This window comes from Lepidochelys kempii, chromosome 2, assembly GCF_965140265.1.
Source record: "Lepidochelys kempii isolate rLepKem1 chromosome 2, rLepKem1.hap2, whole genome shotgun sequence".
Lineage (NCBI taxonomy): Eukaryota > Metazoa > Chordata > Testudines > Cheloniidae > Lepidochelys > Lepidochelys kempii.
The window spans coordinates 204,710,830-204,727,945 of NC_133257.1; the positions used below are offsets into that span (position 1 = coordinate 204,710,830).

Genomic DNA, 17,116 nt, shown 5'->3' on the forward strand with positions numbered 1-17,116 from the left:
CTGCTTAGCAGTAGAATTGATGTGGTTCTGCCATGCAAGGGGGCCTGCATGATGGGGACTGGTGCACAGCTTCATACCCTGCCGCAACAAAGAGAGAACAGCTTGTGGCAGAGGCAGGTCAGGAGGATATGCTGGTATATGGGCTGTTCCTTCCCTGGGGGCTGCAAAAGGGCTTGGGGAAACTACTCTGGTTTGTGCGGGGAAGATTCCTCTCCCCAGCACAGCTATTTGTGCTAGGCACTGGGCACAGGATTTTCTCCTTAATTAGTAAAGCCTAATGTAGTGTACTGTGCTGCACACCTACCCAGATACAGAAGGAGCATAGATGTGTTATGTATTGATTGTCTATGCATGATACCTTTATCCTTCATTAGAAATTATATGTGGGTGACTTCCTCATGTTCAGCCTTGTCTTGAAAGCTGTTATTCCATCTGTTCAGAGTTGAAAGTAAGAACTGCCGTACGTATAGGTGCACACAGACATTTCATTTTGGTTGATACAGAAGATTACCTTGTTGGAATAATTTAATATGTTTCCCTATAAAACACTCCTTGATCCTTTTAAGTCCTTTTTGTTTGTTTTCCTGTTAATTTTTCAAATCTGGGAGTTTCCTAGCTAAAGGACAATTCAAAGAAATCAGCAGTTGGAGAAAACATGAAGAACCTAGTCTGACTCAATGTTTTAAACTAAGAGGCCCACTTTCATGATATTATACATAACAGGATTTGATAGCACTTTCTCAGCCAGAGAAATTCTGGCAGTACATTTGCCAAATGAAAGCTCTTACAAAGGGAGGGTTTGATAGTATGCCAGGTAAAACCAAGCTTTTCATTCAGAGACAATGACTGCCAGTCCCACACAGATTGCAGCAAGGCCACCCAAATGTAGAATTTCCACTTAGAAAGGCCAAATTCCCCATACTCTTTTGATTTTTGCAACTGTAGCAGGGTTGTGTCCTTGATTTCTTTCCATGCCAAATAAAGTGTCTGCACATTTTGTCTAGTTCGTTCTTGTACTATTTAGGCAGTTATATCAGGAGCACCTGCAAAAATAAAGTATTCTGGAGAAAGAGGCTCAGGTTTGATGGATTAATCATCCCAAGGAACCATGAAATTATCATGCCAGAATTGTAAACAGGTTTCTAAATTGCATTGCAAAGGCAGTTTATTAATATTAATTAATAGGCTGGGGCTATTCTGCGCTCTAGGCATGTAAAGCTCTCTGAGGAACAGTTGATATAAAGTACCGGTACTTTATAAATGATGCTTTTGGCCAAGCTCTGCAGTTATATCTGCATAAATCCTTGGTAACTAAATCTGGAGTAATTCAAGCTACTTTGATTACATTACTCCAGATTTACACCCATTAAAATAAGAGAAGAATGTTGCTCTTAGTCTGTATTTGAAACTGGCATAGTTTCACACCAAGAAATATTAATCCTAAAAACTGAAAAATTAGCTGATCCCTCAGCATTGCTCTTAGATTTTTACAAACAGATGAACTACCCAGGATCAGAGAATAAAGGACATCAGCAGCAAATTGGGGGATTCTGAGCTCCCTGCCTGTAACAGCTATTCCTAAATTGAATGTGGATGCCCATGTGTTAGCTGAAAGAGCAGATTGGACATGAGGGATAGAAGGGCTCAGATTACAAGTCACTTTTGCAGACAGAAGTCTGTGCTTTATAACACAGTGACACTGTTCTGACTGATGTCTCATCTACATTTAGAGCTCTCTGAAGGCCCTCAGTATTATTGCTTGATAGTCAGTGCAATGAGTCATTACAGAGTGATACATCACACCAATTTTGTTTAGCAGTCATACAATTGTTGTGACTGACAATAACCTCCAAATATCTGAGTTCTTTTGACTAGAGTCACCGTTACTTGTAATAACTTGCCGTAATGCATCAGACTATTGGCCCCTTTTCTGATGCTTCAGAAGAAAGTGACAGCTTCTCCCCCGCAAACACACCCAATTCACCTGGCCAATTGTTCAATGCTATATGGAGAGGAAAATGTCAAATGAAGCATTGTAGGAAACACATATATGCCTGAAGCATGATGTGAAAGGTTCCTTTTGGTAACTTGCTCTTGGAAATCCCATCATTTTTTCATTACCTAACAGTCCAATGCAAGCCAACCCAAAACTAAGACAGCAGGGTTTCTTAGCTGTGGCAGAAATCTGTATTGCTCTTGGATATCAATTAATGAACAGTTCTGGGCTCCTCCATTCTTAGCCGTGTGGAACTGAAAAGGGAGCTTTAATAGGAGAGGTTCTCTAGCTCACTGGAACAAATCACCACTTGCACATCCTGAAGACTGCAGAATGAAAATCCCCTTTAGGTTTGTCTTTCTGATTAAATGAAGAAAGAAGGATTAATGGGCTCTTACTGCATCTGCATGGTCTGCATGCTGTCTCTGTAGCTTGTCTTAGGCCTGGCCCTTTTGAACAGTTACCCAAATGCTGTTACCGTAGCTTACTAAAAACAGTCTCTTAAAAATATTCCTTGTATTTTTTTCCTAAGAATGAGTAGAAAGTCTATCTTCTCCTCTTTGTATGTATAGCAAAAACTTATCTTTTGTGTAAACATCATGAGAGTACACATCAAAGTCTGTGCAGAGAAATATTGCAGCTGTTTAGAAAGAGATTCAATTATTCAGCCTTCAGCTTGTACTGTACACTACCCAGGTTCACACTAGAATAGAACAGAATATCAATGCTGACATCTCACATCTGTTCTGTATCATCAAAGTTCCTGATTACCTTTCTACCTCATCCAGAAGCCTGGCACAATACAGCTTTCTGGTGACTAATATAAATTATAGATCACTTTTTAAAAACGTTAGAAATTATATTTTTGAAAATGCATATTGTTATGACAGGTCACTAGATGGTGCTGTTACACATAATCTTACAAGTACTTTTTCTTAGTTTGTGAGGAAATTTTAAACTTGAAAGAAAATGCTGTGTTGGTATTGGGGCCTGGGTTTCTTTTGGGGAGATGTGGTAAGCAGCAAGTGTGTTTTCTCTTGGCTTTAATCTCGAACTACAGTCCATTCTTGAGGCAGAGTTGCTTCCTGGAAATTGGGCATTGGTGTGTGGGCTGAGAACCCTGGAAGAAGGTATTGCCTGCAGGCTGTCTGTGAGAACCTCTGTTCCAGGACTGATGTATGTTTGTGTACTATACACCACACCTCTGATTTCTCCTCCAAAGGCAAACTGACCTGCAAGGCCTGACATCTACTGCTTGGCAAAGAGGTAACAATATTACATGCAATATCTGTATCCACCTACTCTATAATCATAATGTTAGGAAATGTTTCTGCACTATAAGTGTCCAAGATGTGTGGTCATTCAGCAAGGTAAAAGTCCCTGAGGTGGCCTTTGGGGTGTTTCACAGGTTGTGCTCTCTAGAGGTTAGTTGCTGCAGTGCCGTCACAGACCTGGTCAGGCTCCCCTTTGCTGGATACACACCAGGCTGCTGTATTTGGATCCATACCCTGAATGTGTGCTTTTAAGTTCTTCTGGGACTGGGTAGGTTCCAGGCCTTTCTTTGGCCACTAGGCTCACTCCCTGGGCATAGACTCTGCGGGCTACCTCTTCTTGTACATGGGACCCAATATTCCAGCTGCCCTAGCCCCAAGACCAGTATTGAACCCATCCCAATACACTCCAGTAGCTTAAGCATACCCTCCCACAGAGCTCCACCCTCATGGGTACATTAGTTATAGTTTAACCCTTCAGGAACATGTAATATTTGAAGCAAACAGACACAATCGTTGCAGATGGATTTCTAAAACAAAGCATACTTTACTCATAGACAGCACAAAAGATATACAGATGTAGGTAAAATAGTAAATCCTCTGTAAACCAGTCTAGGACTTAGGTTTTTTTTTACCACTTTTGAATGATCCTTGGGATCTGGTCAGTGTCCTTTCAAAATTCCAAGTCCCATCTCCTGGACTTCACTCCTCCAGCCCAGGCTTCTCCTCCAGATCATGGAGTCTCCTCACTGACTCCTGCATCAACTTTGGCTGGTGTGCCAATCAAAAGGTTCCCTCATGCCCAGAAAGCCACGCCCCTTTTTCCTCCACCCTTGATCTTCTCAGCCTCTGTGTTTTTGAAGGTGTGCACTAACACGCAGATCTCCTCTTTCCCTTTGGGGAATCTTCCATTTTCTTGTCCTTCATAGATAATCTGGAGAGGACTGATTTTACCTAGGTTGCTGCGACACCATTGCTCTGCTTGGGCAAGGTCTATTCGGTTGTTTGATGGTCATTAGTGACTATCACATTCAGAGGTAGTTGGCCAGGTCCTACTCCCTCTCTCATTAGCACAACAAATGCAATGGAAGAATACGGTGAAGACTACCAAAAGGGCCTAATGCAGTATTGCAAACACTTGTGAGTTTTGTGCAAGTGACAGGATTTCAGAGGTGTCTGGAGCTCATCTCATGATGATGCAAGAAGCTCCAATCCCCTCACAAAGCTCAGCCCCACCAGAAGCCAGCAGAGTCTCTCCTCTCCACATGCCATGCTCACAGGGGAAGGAGGGAGCAAAGAGCTTAACAGCTCAGTGCAACACTGCTCCCTCATCCCCCCTCTCCTACTGTGAGAAAAATGGACAGGGCAGCATTTCTGCTCCTCCTTCTCCCCTTGTAGCATCTGGCCCAGGAAGGGACAGACGGGGGTGAAAAGTCCCTGGAGCTTACCCCTCATAGCATGGCAGGAGGAGCGGGGACCTGGCTGCAGTCCACCCAAGCATGGGAGAGAGTGAAGAACCCCAGGAGGAGTAGAGCACACTGGTGGAGGCTGAACGGGAGGGATGAGGCTGAATCGATGGAGGCTTGGACTGATGGGGGGACTGAACTGATAAAGGGACTGGGGACAAGATTAATTGCTAGCCAGGGGGTGGCTAGATGTGGCGGTGAGAGCTCCTGACCAGGAGGTCCACATCACCTTACTTAATACATTTGGGATTGTGGGCAAGACTAATTGTCGCATACAGACTCAGAATGGGCTGGGGCAGTTCAGTAGCCAAAAGGCATACTGAAAAAACAAAACATAATCTTTTTTAAACATCTCATGATTTTTTGGGCCAATCTCAAGATTTTTTTGGAGTCTGAATCATGATTTTGGAGTTTGAATCACTGAGGTCGGCGATGCTGATAACCATACACAGAGTTCATAATATCAAATAGCATTCATAAGCTGTACATAGATTGCCATATCATCACCGGTGCCTACTCAGACAAAACTCCTATTGACTTCAATGGAAGTTATGTTGAAGGACTATAGGATTTGTTTCCAAGTTAAGGTGGCACCAAGGAAATACAAATCTCCTACAGGGCTCTATGAGGCTGCTAATCAATTGTGATGTGGACACCTTTCCATTAGGAACCTTCCATGGAACTACTTTCAGAATAATGTACTAGTCAACGTGAGTAAGGGTGACAGAATCTGACCCTAAATAATTAAATAAACTATGTAATAAATAACCCCTAGGAACAAAAATGCAACATTTCACTGTGCACTGATATATTTCATTCAGGGCAGAACCTGAGGGCTGCAGACTTTCCAGATTTAATTTAAGAACACGAGCCAGTAAATCACCATTGCAAAACACACTGTTTGTTCTACTTTCCCATGTGACAATCTTGAACACATTTGTTATTTTAATCAAATTGGCAGAGATAAAATGGGGTATAAAAGACAGAGTGCAGTAACTAGTGCTGTGGCTCACACTACTTCATCCAGCTGTTATAAAATGCAGGCCAGTCCTATTCTCCTTTTGGTTGGCTTAGCCTGTGTCTGCCCAGTCTTTGGCGAAAGAGAAATCCGTGCTAATGGCACTTTTTCAAACAGAAAGTATTACAGCTCAATAAACGTCACTAATGGAGGACCTTGGGGCGCTTGGACATGGATTGATATGTGCCCAGAACATTTCTATGCTACGGGATATAGTGTAAAGGTAACTGAACCTGATTACTTTATCCATACCCTCGTCAGAGCTATAGGTTCTTATCCTGTTAATGATCTTACTGTATTTCTGTATATTTTAGGTGGAGGAGTATCGAGGAGCTAGTGATGACACTGCACTAAATGGGATCCGTTTATTTTGCATACAAATCAACAGTACGAATAGTGCTGTCTATACTGTTGAATCTGATTCTGGAAAGTAAGTTTAATGTTTTGTTTGATCTATAGTAAACCAGAAGATGAGGAACCTGAGAACTTGTAGCACTGTCAACCACAGTGCAGCCTGTTAGTGCCTCCAGGTTGCTCTTTTTAAGTTTTTGTGCTGGGAATATAATTGTTTACTACTACCGAGGAAGCGGCCGCGTTATGGTCTATGTTACACCAGGGTAGCCCAATGAATTTGGCTCAAGGTATTAATTATGCATGATTTGCAAAATTCAGAGAGAAAAGGCTACAATTTAAATAGCAGACATTGACTGTGTTGTGTCTGAATTTCCTACCTTTTCCCCCAGGCACGCTTTGATGGTCTTTAAAGTTAAAACTGACACCTCATCCTCACTTGAATATTTGGCCTTTACAATTTTCTTAACTTGTGTTATAGGGACACAGTCAATCTGGAATCTAGTTACTTTAAAAATAACAACTTTAAAGTAATTCCCAGGTACTTTACCTGCTCCTGAGGCCAAAATGTTGGCAATCACATTTCCCTGTTTTTATATATATTTTTTCTTTCCCCACCTTGCTGTGTAAAAAGTTCTGCCCAAGCAGCAGAAACTAAGTAACTAAGCCCTGACACTGCAATCAGATCTACTAGCGTAGACCCTTCCACCCCAATGGGGCACTGCATAAGTGGAGGGGTTCAGCTAATAGATCTGATTGCAGGATCAGGACCTGGCTGACTACAGAGGGGAAACAGTGAAAGTGACTATACACCAAGTTCTGCCAAATGCACAACGAAAAGAAACAGAAAAAAAAAAAAAGAGAAATATTTCCCCTTCATTTTTCAGTTATAATAGTCTTTGGCATTACTTGTAATGGTAATAGGGAAATGTTCAGACAGAAATGTGATTATTTTAAAGTTGATGATGTCCCCTTAAGGGCCCAGTTATCAGTTTCAACTTTGAATGCCTCACCCTCTATCAGTTGTATCAATGTATTTATGTAATATAAAGAGTGTTTTTTAAATGTAATTTGTGTATGAAAGGATCTGTGGGTCACTGATATATATGGCTCAGTCATTTAGTTGAGTTTATATTATCTGATTTTAGGAACTGCCATATTAGATCAGACTCAAGTCCACTTAGTGCAGTATCCTCTCCCCTACAGTGGCCAGCCCTAGATGCTTCAGAAGACATGCAATGATCTTCCAGTAGGCAGATGGGAGAATGCACCCTGCATAGGTCTAATCCTGGTTTCTGATAGTTAGAGATTGGCCTGAATCCTGAAGCACAAGGTTTAATATCCCTTCCAAAATGTTTGTTGACATTAATTATGAACACTCTAGATATTCTTAATATTCATGTAAATATCAAAGTTTTAAAGAGTAGACATAACATAAATCCAGATTTTGAAGTATGGGTATAATTTTTTTCCAGGCAGACACTTACAATTATTGCAGGCAACAAAGAGTAAACTGCAAGCTATTTTAAATTGATATTAAGAAACATTCTCCTCTTACTTCCACTGATGTGAATGGATTTACTTTAAGGCTTTTTCTGGTGTGCATATATCTACAGTGAATCTTGTTTTCTCAGGTTTTCTTGAGTTTGACACATATACTGTGAACAGGACATTCACATTTCTTCAGTTTTGTTCCAACTTTTTCCTGCCCTCAGACAGGAAAAGCTTCTTGCTGCTTTGTCATGAGTTCAGCTTGTGATAACCTGCTGTCATTGTGCTGTCACTTTATTTTTGGAATGTAAGGAATGGTATCCGCTGTGTATTCTGCAGAGTCCAAACACAGCTGGTGTTCAACACATAATAAATAATACATTCAAAATAATTCAGAAAATCTGGCATACTTCCCATTTTAAAAATTGATCAAACTTGATTAAAATAACATTTCACTAACTTTTATGCAACAAGTAGAGAAAAATATATTGAAATTCTCTTTCCCCCCCACTAGGTTTGGGCAATGGTCAGGAATCACTTGGTGTCCAACTGGGTTCCTAACATCCTTTCAGCTGAAAGTTGAAGAACCCCAAGGAATTTTAGACGATACAGCCGCTAACAGTATCAAATTCCGCTGTAGCAGTGGTGCTATCATAGAAGGAACAGGCGGTAGTTTTGGTGATTATGGTGGATGGAGTAATTCGTGCACAAGAGGTGGAATTTGTGGCATTGAAACCAAACAGGAACCATACCATAATATTTTTATTGATGACACAGCACTCAATGATGTTCGTTTCTTCTGTTGTGACTGATTTCTATTGTTGAATGTTATTTTCTGGGATTTCCCAAAGGCTGACACCTGGATTGTTCTGAACAGAATATTCTGTTATTTTCAGCCTTGTGCCAAGCCCCACTGCAAAGTCAATTTGCTCTAAATCTTAGTAATAGTAACATTTTCTGTCTCTTTAAAAAAAGTCACAATAAATTAGGTTTCAATAGTGATGTGCTGCCCCCTAATGACTGTCTGAAAGCTGTGATTGATTGATATGGAAATGAATTGTGAGCTGATCTAAAGGAAAGCCAGGTAGTTAAGAACAGGCTCCATCCTGCAATCACCTCTCTGTTTTGCCAAGCTTCTCCCCCTCCTATTTTGGAAGCACCTGAAGGTGTCAGCCCTATTTGATTTCATTCCTAATTTAAGGACTCCAGATAAAGTGTTCATGCAAGTTAGACTTTCTGACACAGAGAGCCTGACACTATGGTCCTCATATTATAATAATTGCTGTTAACTTCAGTGAGAGACTTGAGGTCAGAAGGGATGCATGATCACGCTCCCAGTAAAAGAACCTTGATGAGTTACTTTTGAGGACCATCTATGAGACCCATGGTGAGTAAGGGGCTACAGGAATCCTTTTCTAGAGTCAGCAATGTCAACACTCTTATTCTTTAAAGTAGCTAGCAGCAGATACAGGAAAAGGAAGCTAACACTAATATGTTCTTTTTACGTAGCTATAAAGTCTTGTGCACCTAAAGTTCTTCCATTTTCTGCTTTCAACTGGAAGTTTTACAACTTTGCTTTAGTACATTAGTGATACTTTGCTTTAGTACATTAATTCTTCCCAACGTTTTATGAGTCAAAATGGAATACCTTCAATAAATTTCATGTCAAAATACATGTTGTTTGGGAGGTTTTTTTCTCCTAAATATTTCACACTCTGCTCTTGTTGGGGGTCCTGAAGCCTACTAATGGAAAGTTTGCTGACAAGGAGTTACTAAATCCCAAAGGAAACTAAAGCGTGAACATTGTACATCTATCCATTTCTTTGGAGTCATTGTCCCATCCAATTTAGATTGTGGATTAAGGCGGCAAGAGACAATGGGCCAAAGACAGGGAGCCTGATTGTACTCCCATTGACATCAATGAGAATTTTTAACAAGAACAAGATGTAGCCCAGTTCTGAGCTAATTCACACACACTGTGCAATCTCACTGAGAATGGGGTATTGGCTCAGTGTATTTGGACAGGAATATATTAACTATTTCTTACAAAAGTAATTATGTTCTACTTTGATACATACAAAACCTACTTTGTTTTATATGGGTCAAGTACACTGTACAGCTTGGCTAAACTCTCATCTCAACAAGGCAGACTTCCTTTGAGAGAGTTTCTAAAGTTTCACAAAGATTCATCTTCCTGTTTTCTTAGAAGTTTTAGAAGAGAGACCCTTTGGCAATTTGTCTTCCAAGTTTCCTTAAAAGGGCAAACTTCTTGTCTTCTGCAGGTGTAGAGCTGCAGAGTCATTACCGATACTCACAGTACTTTTATTCTCTGGTTGAAGAGAACAAATAGTAATTTTTCGCTTGAATTGGTTAAACCAGGAGCCTACTGCAATTACTTGAGCAAGACTTTCCAAGCAAGGTCTTTCTAGCATCTCCTGAAGACCATGGCAGACATACATAACTTTCTTTTGCATGCAGGAATCTGTGTGTCTTGAATCCTAAATGAAAGTGACCGTGAGGTTTGGAGACAGTCTTCACATAGACCTGTCAGTCATCTCTCATCTAGCACATGTGAGTGATCAAATCGCCACAGCTGATTCTCATTCTTATTACATACACGTAAGGACAAGTCCTTCTCAGCTTCAATCTTCACCACCTCTAGGCATTTACCAGAAAGGATGTGGACAATCATTCCACTCTACAAAAAGACAGAAAGGGACAGAAGGAATGGAGAAAAAGTAAAGGACTTTCAATAAAGATCAGAATGTGTATTTTAAACTTCTAACAAAGAAATGCAATCAGTAGGGATCGGTGATTATTTCTTTGTTTGGAGTAATACTTTAAATTTAATGATTACTGAAAAAGCCTTAGGGTTGATCCTGAAAGGTGGTGAGTACCCATAGTTCCAATTGAGCCAATGGGAGTTGTGCATACTCAGCACCTATTAAGATCAGACCCCACCCCACTCCCAGTGCCTTCTGCTTTTTAGAGGGTAAATGTTGTCCCCAGCATAAATTGCTGGACTGTGTCTTGCCAAGACTAACCTAGTCCAATGCTGGGGAAAATGAATCCTCACTGGGATTAGGAAGTAGAATGGTAGCAGAAGTGCCCCATAACTGCAACTATAATAGACTCTGAGCTGTAGTACGCATGTGATTGCCATGCACCTGTTCTGTGTGTAGAAAAACTGGAAGTTCATCGAGTCAGAGTTTAAGTCCAGGAGGGACCTAGTCTGACCTTGTGTATATCCCAGGCCACCAACACCACCCAGCATCTGCACACTAAACCCAACAACTGAAATTAGACCAAAGTATTACAGTCCACAGAGGACTAGACAATGATGTGCCACTGGGAGAGAACAGGTGGGAACGACAGACACCAGTGCCCGGGGCTCCTGTAATGGCAGGGAAATGATTAAGTGAGATATACCCAGATAATCCTGGCAAGTGACTCTCACCCACATGCTGCAGAAGAAGGTGAAAAAACCCCCAGGTCACCACCAATCTGACCTGGGGGAAAATTCCTTTCCGACTCCACACATGGTGATCAGTTAGACCTTGAGCATATGAGCAAGAACCAGCCAGCCAAGCACCTGAGACAGAGAATGCTTCATGCCACCTCAGAGCCCTCGCCCACCCTGTCCAGTGTCCTTCCATCCTTTCACAGGAAGGAGACAAAAAAAAACAAAACAGAATACATTGGCAGCGGTGGGGGAATCCCTTCCTGACCCCTGCAGGTAGCTGTCTGAAGCCTAGACACATGAGCTTCTAGGAACATAAGACATAAACTGGTGAGTCCCAGGGCTGCTGAGCTCTGCCCCCTACCATGACAAGCAACCCATCATACAATCCCATTTATAAATCTGTCTAGATCTCTTTTAACACTTTGTTCCATATATTGACCTGGAGCCTTAAAATTTCCCATGCTGCAGATAATTTCCTACCTTGCTGGGTGAATTCCACTGAATAATACTGAATTCTTATAGAAGGAGATACTCCTATACTGCAGTAGAGGGGGAATTTTAAGGCCCCATCCTACTCCCAAAAGGGAGCCAATTCAAGCCAAGCAAGGGGTTCTAGAGCATGCGGTTCTATAGAATGATTGCTTTAACTCTTATTCTTAACTAAATTTGTATGAGGAAGTTGGTGTGAATAGGACAAATAGCTTCACAGTACCTCGGATGCAAACTGTGATGCAGTGAAACCGTAATCTAAAACTTCTGGTAACCCCTTCCCCACAACTTTTGGGCTGTTTTCAGTTAGTCTAGCTTCATCACAAAATCACTACACACCTCTTGGACATCCCATTGTTGCTGGTTATTTTCTGCCTCTTGCGTACAGTTTTGAAGGATAACCTTCTCATGTCTGACATCAAAGCAAAACTGCAGAGCGGAACCAAACCGGATTTCCTTCATACTGTTATATTCAAAATGCTAGAAAAAGAAGGGTTTGTTTGCATTAATAATATTCCAATTCATTTTTAGTTGCTAGTATCCAAAATCATTTCCTGTCTGTTAACATACAATGCCAAGATGAATGAAGGAGACACACTAGGCCTGAACCTGCAAACCTATTTTCTTACAAGTAGTCCTTGCACGACTACTTTCCTGGGACTATTTCCATAAGTAAAGGTTTTTAGGATTGGATAACATGTACAAAGTAGATGCAGAATATAATATTTGTAGGCAATGTTTTTCTGGTTTGTTTGTTTTTTTTAAAAGGTCTGGGAATGTCCGGCTGGTGGGACATTCCCAGACATCAGAATATGGGAAAAATCCATCTCTGTTATTCTAGAGTTGCTATATTTGTTCCCTAAACTTCCTAGTCTTCCATTTCCCCAGATGCTACTGAAAATAATAAATAATCACTTTGTACTCACAGGCCCAATCCACATGTGCTGGACAGTTTCAACTCCCACTGAGTTCATTCTCAGCATTCAAAAAGAGAGATGAATTTAAAAGTTCAGGGGAAAACATCTATCTTTGAGTCAATCAGGAAGCAGAACTTTTACAAACCAATCAAGACACAAATATTGGCATATACAATCTAAAGTCCTGGTCTTGTATTTCTTGAGCTACCAAAACTTCCCCTATCTTTAATGGGAGTTTTGGATGTAAAAGGATCAGAGCATAGAGTTCTAATTGTTTAACGTTATTGCAGAACTCAGTATTGTTGACTGACCTCTATGGAGATAAAAAGTAAAGACCTCATTTTTAGCTTGATGTAAGCCAGGCTTTCATTTTTGCATCCACAAATGGACAGAAACACTTTAGTTAATGTAGATTGAGTGTGCTGCAGATCAAATACTTAAATATCAAAATGACCTAAAATGTTCAAAAAATTTCAGGTGAAAAACAGAAGCCAGCTTTAAATATCTGTCATGGAAAATGAACAGACATATCCTAGGTGTTGGTGGTTAAATTACACTTTGCATATTACCTTAAAAAGGAGAGGCAGAATACAGTAAAGCTGTCACAATGCTGTTTGTATTTTCATTAGACAAAGACTGCTTACTGAGATTTCATTTGAATGAATGAATGTTTTTGCTGTATTGTAAATCTTTGCTTTAAATTATTGTTCTGTCAAGCAGTGTGCTAAGTAATCATTCTGTTATATTAACTAAAATACGATTTTTCCCTTTCTTAACTTTCCAAAAACTGATTGAAAAAATAACAGTCAACTTCATGAAAATCTTGACATTTACCATTTGCGATAATTCAATATACTTCAGTATTTGTTGTGTTTCAGTCCAATCACATACATTTTTCATTTTTAGTATAGAGAATACTGAAAATATCATGGGATAGTGGTGTGGTGAACCTCAATATTTTAAGGTTCAGATGAACTGATTCCCAAATGGAAAAAAACCCATATTTTTTGGATGGGACAAAATCAGCAAGACATATTGTTGCAGTAATTTAGCTGGTCAGCATTTAGGCCCTGATTCAAGAAAGTAAGTAAACATTTGTTTAACTTTAAGCACGAGTACTCTTATTGAAGTCAATGCTTAAAGTTAGTTAGGCACCAGTTTAAATACCTTCCTGAATTGGGGCCTTAAATTTGATGCCAGTACACAAAAGCTTTAAATATACAATACCTGGTTAATATTGTCACTACAAGGAGACAGCTCAATAGGACCTTCTGCAGCACCCCATGCAGATCTGTAATCTGCACAGAAGCCAACACCAGTATTGTACAGCTGCAAATAAATATTTGTACTGAAATAAAGTACAATCAGTTAAAAAGGAAACGTCTTTTAATTAACTTTTAATGATGCTTGGGTTGTATCCTTTTTATTGTACGTGCTTTGGCTAATTATTCAGCCAGTAGAGTTCTTTCACTCATAGGCAAGATCAAATAGTCTCGCATATTGAGCGAAACTGAGCCTTGTCAGTAGAGTGACACAAGAGATTAGCTTGGCCCAATGCTATTTGGCAAAGTTAAAGTTAAACCTCCACTTTATCATTAGTAGATCTGGTCAAACCTTTTCCAACAATTTTTTTATGGAAAACTGGGTTTTTGACAAAATTAAAATTTTTGCAGAAACTGTCTGTATTCCCTGAAAATGTTTGACATTTTTGTCAGAAAAACTGAACACCCAAAACTCTCCAAATTTTTGGGTTTGGGTTTTCAGTTTTCAACAGAGAGTCACTATTTTCCACAAAAAACCCTATTTTCTGATGACCTCTAATAATTGCCCTGTTTGTGTATATGGTACTGAATTTAATACATTAGTCACAAGAGTGTTTTCAGTATCATGACCATATTACATATCCTGGTATGTTATGACAAACGTGGAATTATATATCATTCCATACAATATGAGGATAACTAGTAGTATATTATATTACAGTTTCTGAATCTATCAACCAGAATGCTAGGGCTATGTCTACACTCTGAGCTCAGGATATGATCCCCTGCTCATGTACACATACTCTCACGCTCATTGAGGTGCCACTAAGCCTTTTCACATTGGGTCAGATTTTGAGATCCTAAAACAATGCTTAGTCTTTTCTTGGGCAAACTCTCATTAATGTCAATAGGAACTTTCCTGAGAAAGGACTGACTAGAAACTAAGAGCCTCAGGATTTGGCCCATTAAACAGTTTTATTAAATGTGTGTTTTAATAAGTTATAATTATTAAATGTGAAATCCTATAACTTTTGGGGAGGCAGCATGAGCTAGGGAATAGGGCACTGGACTGGGAGTCAGGAGAAGTGGGTTCACTTCCTGAGTTGGAACTTGTTGTGTGATATTGGGCAAGTCACTTTACTTCTCTGTGCCTTTGTTTTCCCTCCAATTCTTTATCTGCCTTGTCTATTTACATTGTAAACTGTCCAGGCTAGGGACTGTCTCTTACTATATATTTGTACAGCACCTAGCACAATGGGATTCTGATCTCAATTGGGGTCTCTAGGTACTCCAGTAATACAAATAATAATAAATTTCCCTCTTACCTTGCCAGAGAATCTTGGTTTGTACGCTGGTGGGTAGAGTTCGGGGTATACATTTGATATAAACCAATGAAATTTTCTACAGCCCAGTCGCTTTTGGAGTTGAAGGCGCTCGTTGCAGTCTGGCTTCTCAGCCTTATATGAGAAAGCATAGAGCAGTTGAATGGATAGTAAACAAGTACTAATATATTTGGTTTTGAGAAGCTGTAAAAGAAATATACTACCCAGGGAGGGCTCAGTTCTGCCACCCCATATGTACAGCAAGTTACAATTACAGGTTTCAGAGTAACGGCCGTGTTAGTCTGTATTCGCAGAAAGAAAAGGAGTACTTGTGGCACCTTAGAGACTAACCAATTTATTTGAGCATAAGCTTTTGGGAGCTACAGCTCACTTCATTGGATGCATACTGTGGAAAGACCTTTTAAAAATGGGGCGGGAATAAGGATTTTCATCATCCATAACAAGTACAATTATCTTGCAAAATCAGTAATTCTTTGCCCTCTTTTTAACAAAAAACAAATTCTACACTAACTGCACTGAAACCAATGGGGTTGCATAGGCTGTTAGAATTTGGCTTATTAATTGCCATTTAATGCCCTGGCTTTAACAGACCAAAATCTTCTCTTGAATGAGCTTAGAAGTTGGTCTAACATATGCAGTAATACTGATCAAATTGTATATATAAACAATTGATTTGACTATTTTTCCCATTAATTGCTCATTTTATTATGTGAATAATTTATTTCTGCAGACGCTCTACGGGGCAGCAACCATCATTTTGTTCTGTGTTTGTACAGTGCCCAGCACAATGGTGTCCTGGTCCATGATGACGGCTTCTAGGCAGCATGGTAATACTGGTAATAAATAATAACAATAAATGGTTGAATAATATTCATAGGATATGTTATTTTCTTCTGTCACATAAACTATTCCAGCTCTGAGCCTGCGATGAAGAAACCACATCCTAAGAGTTCAGACCCAGAAAAAATAAATTCTGAATGGAAAAAAATGTATAACGCAATCTAAATTGCTTAAAATCTAAATACTTAATAGATGTCAATGTTCAGCTAATATTCCCTGGATTTTTCCAGTGGCCAGTAGATGGCCCTATTTACCCTATTAATTCAACAAATCATGGAGGGACAAGACTATTATGATGATTGCAAGTGAATGCATTGCAAATTATTTCATTCATTACCTGTATGGATTAATACACCATGCTATACTAACACAAAAATACTGTATGTGGAAGAAGGTAATAGATTAATATTACATTAGCTGAACATGAATATCATTTCAGGGTACTTCACATTTGTGAGATAATAACAGTAACCTAAGCAAAATAAACTTTGAGGCCAAAGGCAAAGGTTTTGATAGCACATAAACTGCAACGCTGGAAGCTGAAGGGTTTACTAGCTCAGGATAAAGTTATTACCAGGTTAACAAGAAGCACCTTCAGTTAATTATTAAATGAAATAAGAAACCAGTCATTGATCTCTGCAGACCTGGGCTCACATTCTCCTCTCAGTTACACTGCTGGCTCATTGACTCAAAGAGACAGCAGGGGTATAAATTAGATGGAAATTTGGCCCATGGGGTTCAAGTCCTGCAATATAAGTAGCAAGAGAAAATTCAGTTGGAAAAAAATCAGATGAAAAATATTAGTTTGATATAGTCTCAAACTTATCATAAAATTTAGCATGATTGGGCAACTCAGGACTACAGCAACTGGAGTTTGGCAGATCAGGATTGAAATGCAGTGCCAAAATTGTTTGAGGAAACTCATACAGTGCTAAGTGCCAACCCACACAATGCTAGATGTAGCATCAGTCCTCAGTTTTGTAAGCACAGCATTTTAAAATTAATGACATCTCTCCTTTACTGATTCTACTTTTTCACCTGCTTGCTAAAACTGCTCAAACTTCTGCCCTACCAGTGAGTGGAAAAGGTTCCTGGTATAATGAAATGTACCAGAGCCAAAGAAATAGGGCTAGCAGCAGGATTGTCAACAACTCTGCTGTCTGGATTTTAAGAAACCCATGTTTGGGTATATGACATATTTCAGTCACA

General features: G+C 39.7%; 2 protein-coding genes across 8 annotated transcripts in view; one reads left to right on the forward strand and one right to left on the reverse strand.

The window, feature by feature from the left end:
• Positions 1 to 4,992: 4,992 nt before the first annotated feature.
• LOC140907483 (vitelline membrane outer layer protein 1 homolog) lies at positions 4,993 to 9,245 on the forward strand. Its single transcript, XM_073333563.1, has 3 exons — positions 4,993 to 5,974; positions 6,066 to 6,181; positions 8,108 to 9,245. The coding sequence occupies exons 1-3, from the start codon at positions 5,702 to 5,704 to the stop codon at positions 8,403 to 8,405; spliced, it is 687 nt and encodes a 228-aa protein (XP_073189664.1). The 5' UTR covers positions 4,993 to 5,701; the 3' UTR covers positions 8,406 to 9,245.
• GALNT15 (polypeptide N-acetylgalactosaminyltransferase 15) overlaps positions 8,338 to 17,116 on the reverse strand; it is a 44,733-nt gene continuing 35,954 nt past the window's right edge. For 3 of the 7 annotated variants that reach the window (XM_073333559.1, XM_073333555.1, XM_073333557.1), the window contains 4 exons: positions 15,050 to 15,181; positions 13,690 to 13,791; positions 11,885 to 12,025; positions 8,338 to 10,291 (listed from right to left, as the gene is read on the reverse strand). In XM_073333559.1, coding sequence (XP_073189660.1) covers positions 10,145 to 10,291; positions 11,885 to 12,025; positions 13,690 to 13,791; positions 15,050 to 15,181 — 522 coding nt within the window. In that variant the 3' untranslated portion in view covers positions 8,338 to 10,144. Of the gene's footprint in view, positions 10,292 to 11,884; positions 12,026 to 13,399; positions 13,811 to 15,049; positions 15,182 to 17,116 lie in introns of those variants that run through there. The other 4 variants (XM_073333558.1, XM_073333561.1, XM_073333562.1 and 1 more) reach the window with 4 other exon arrangements.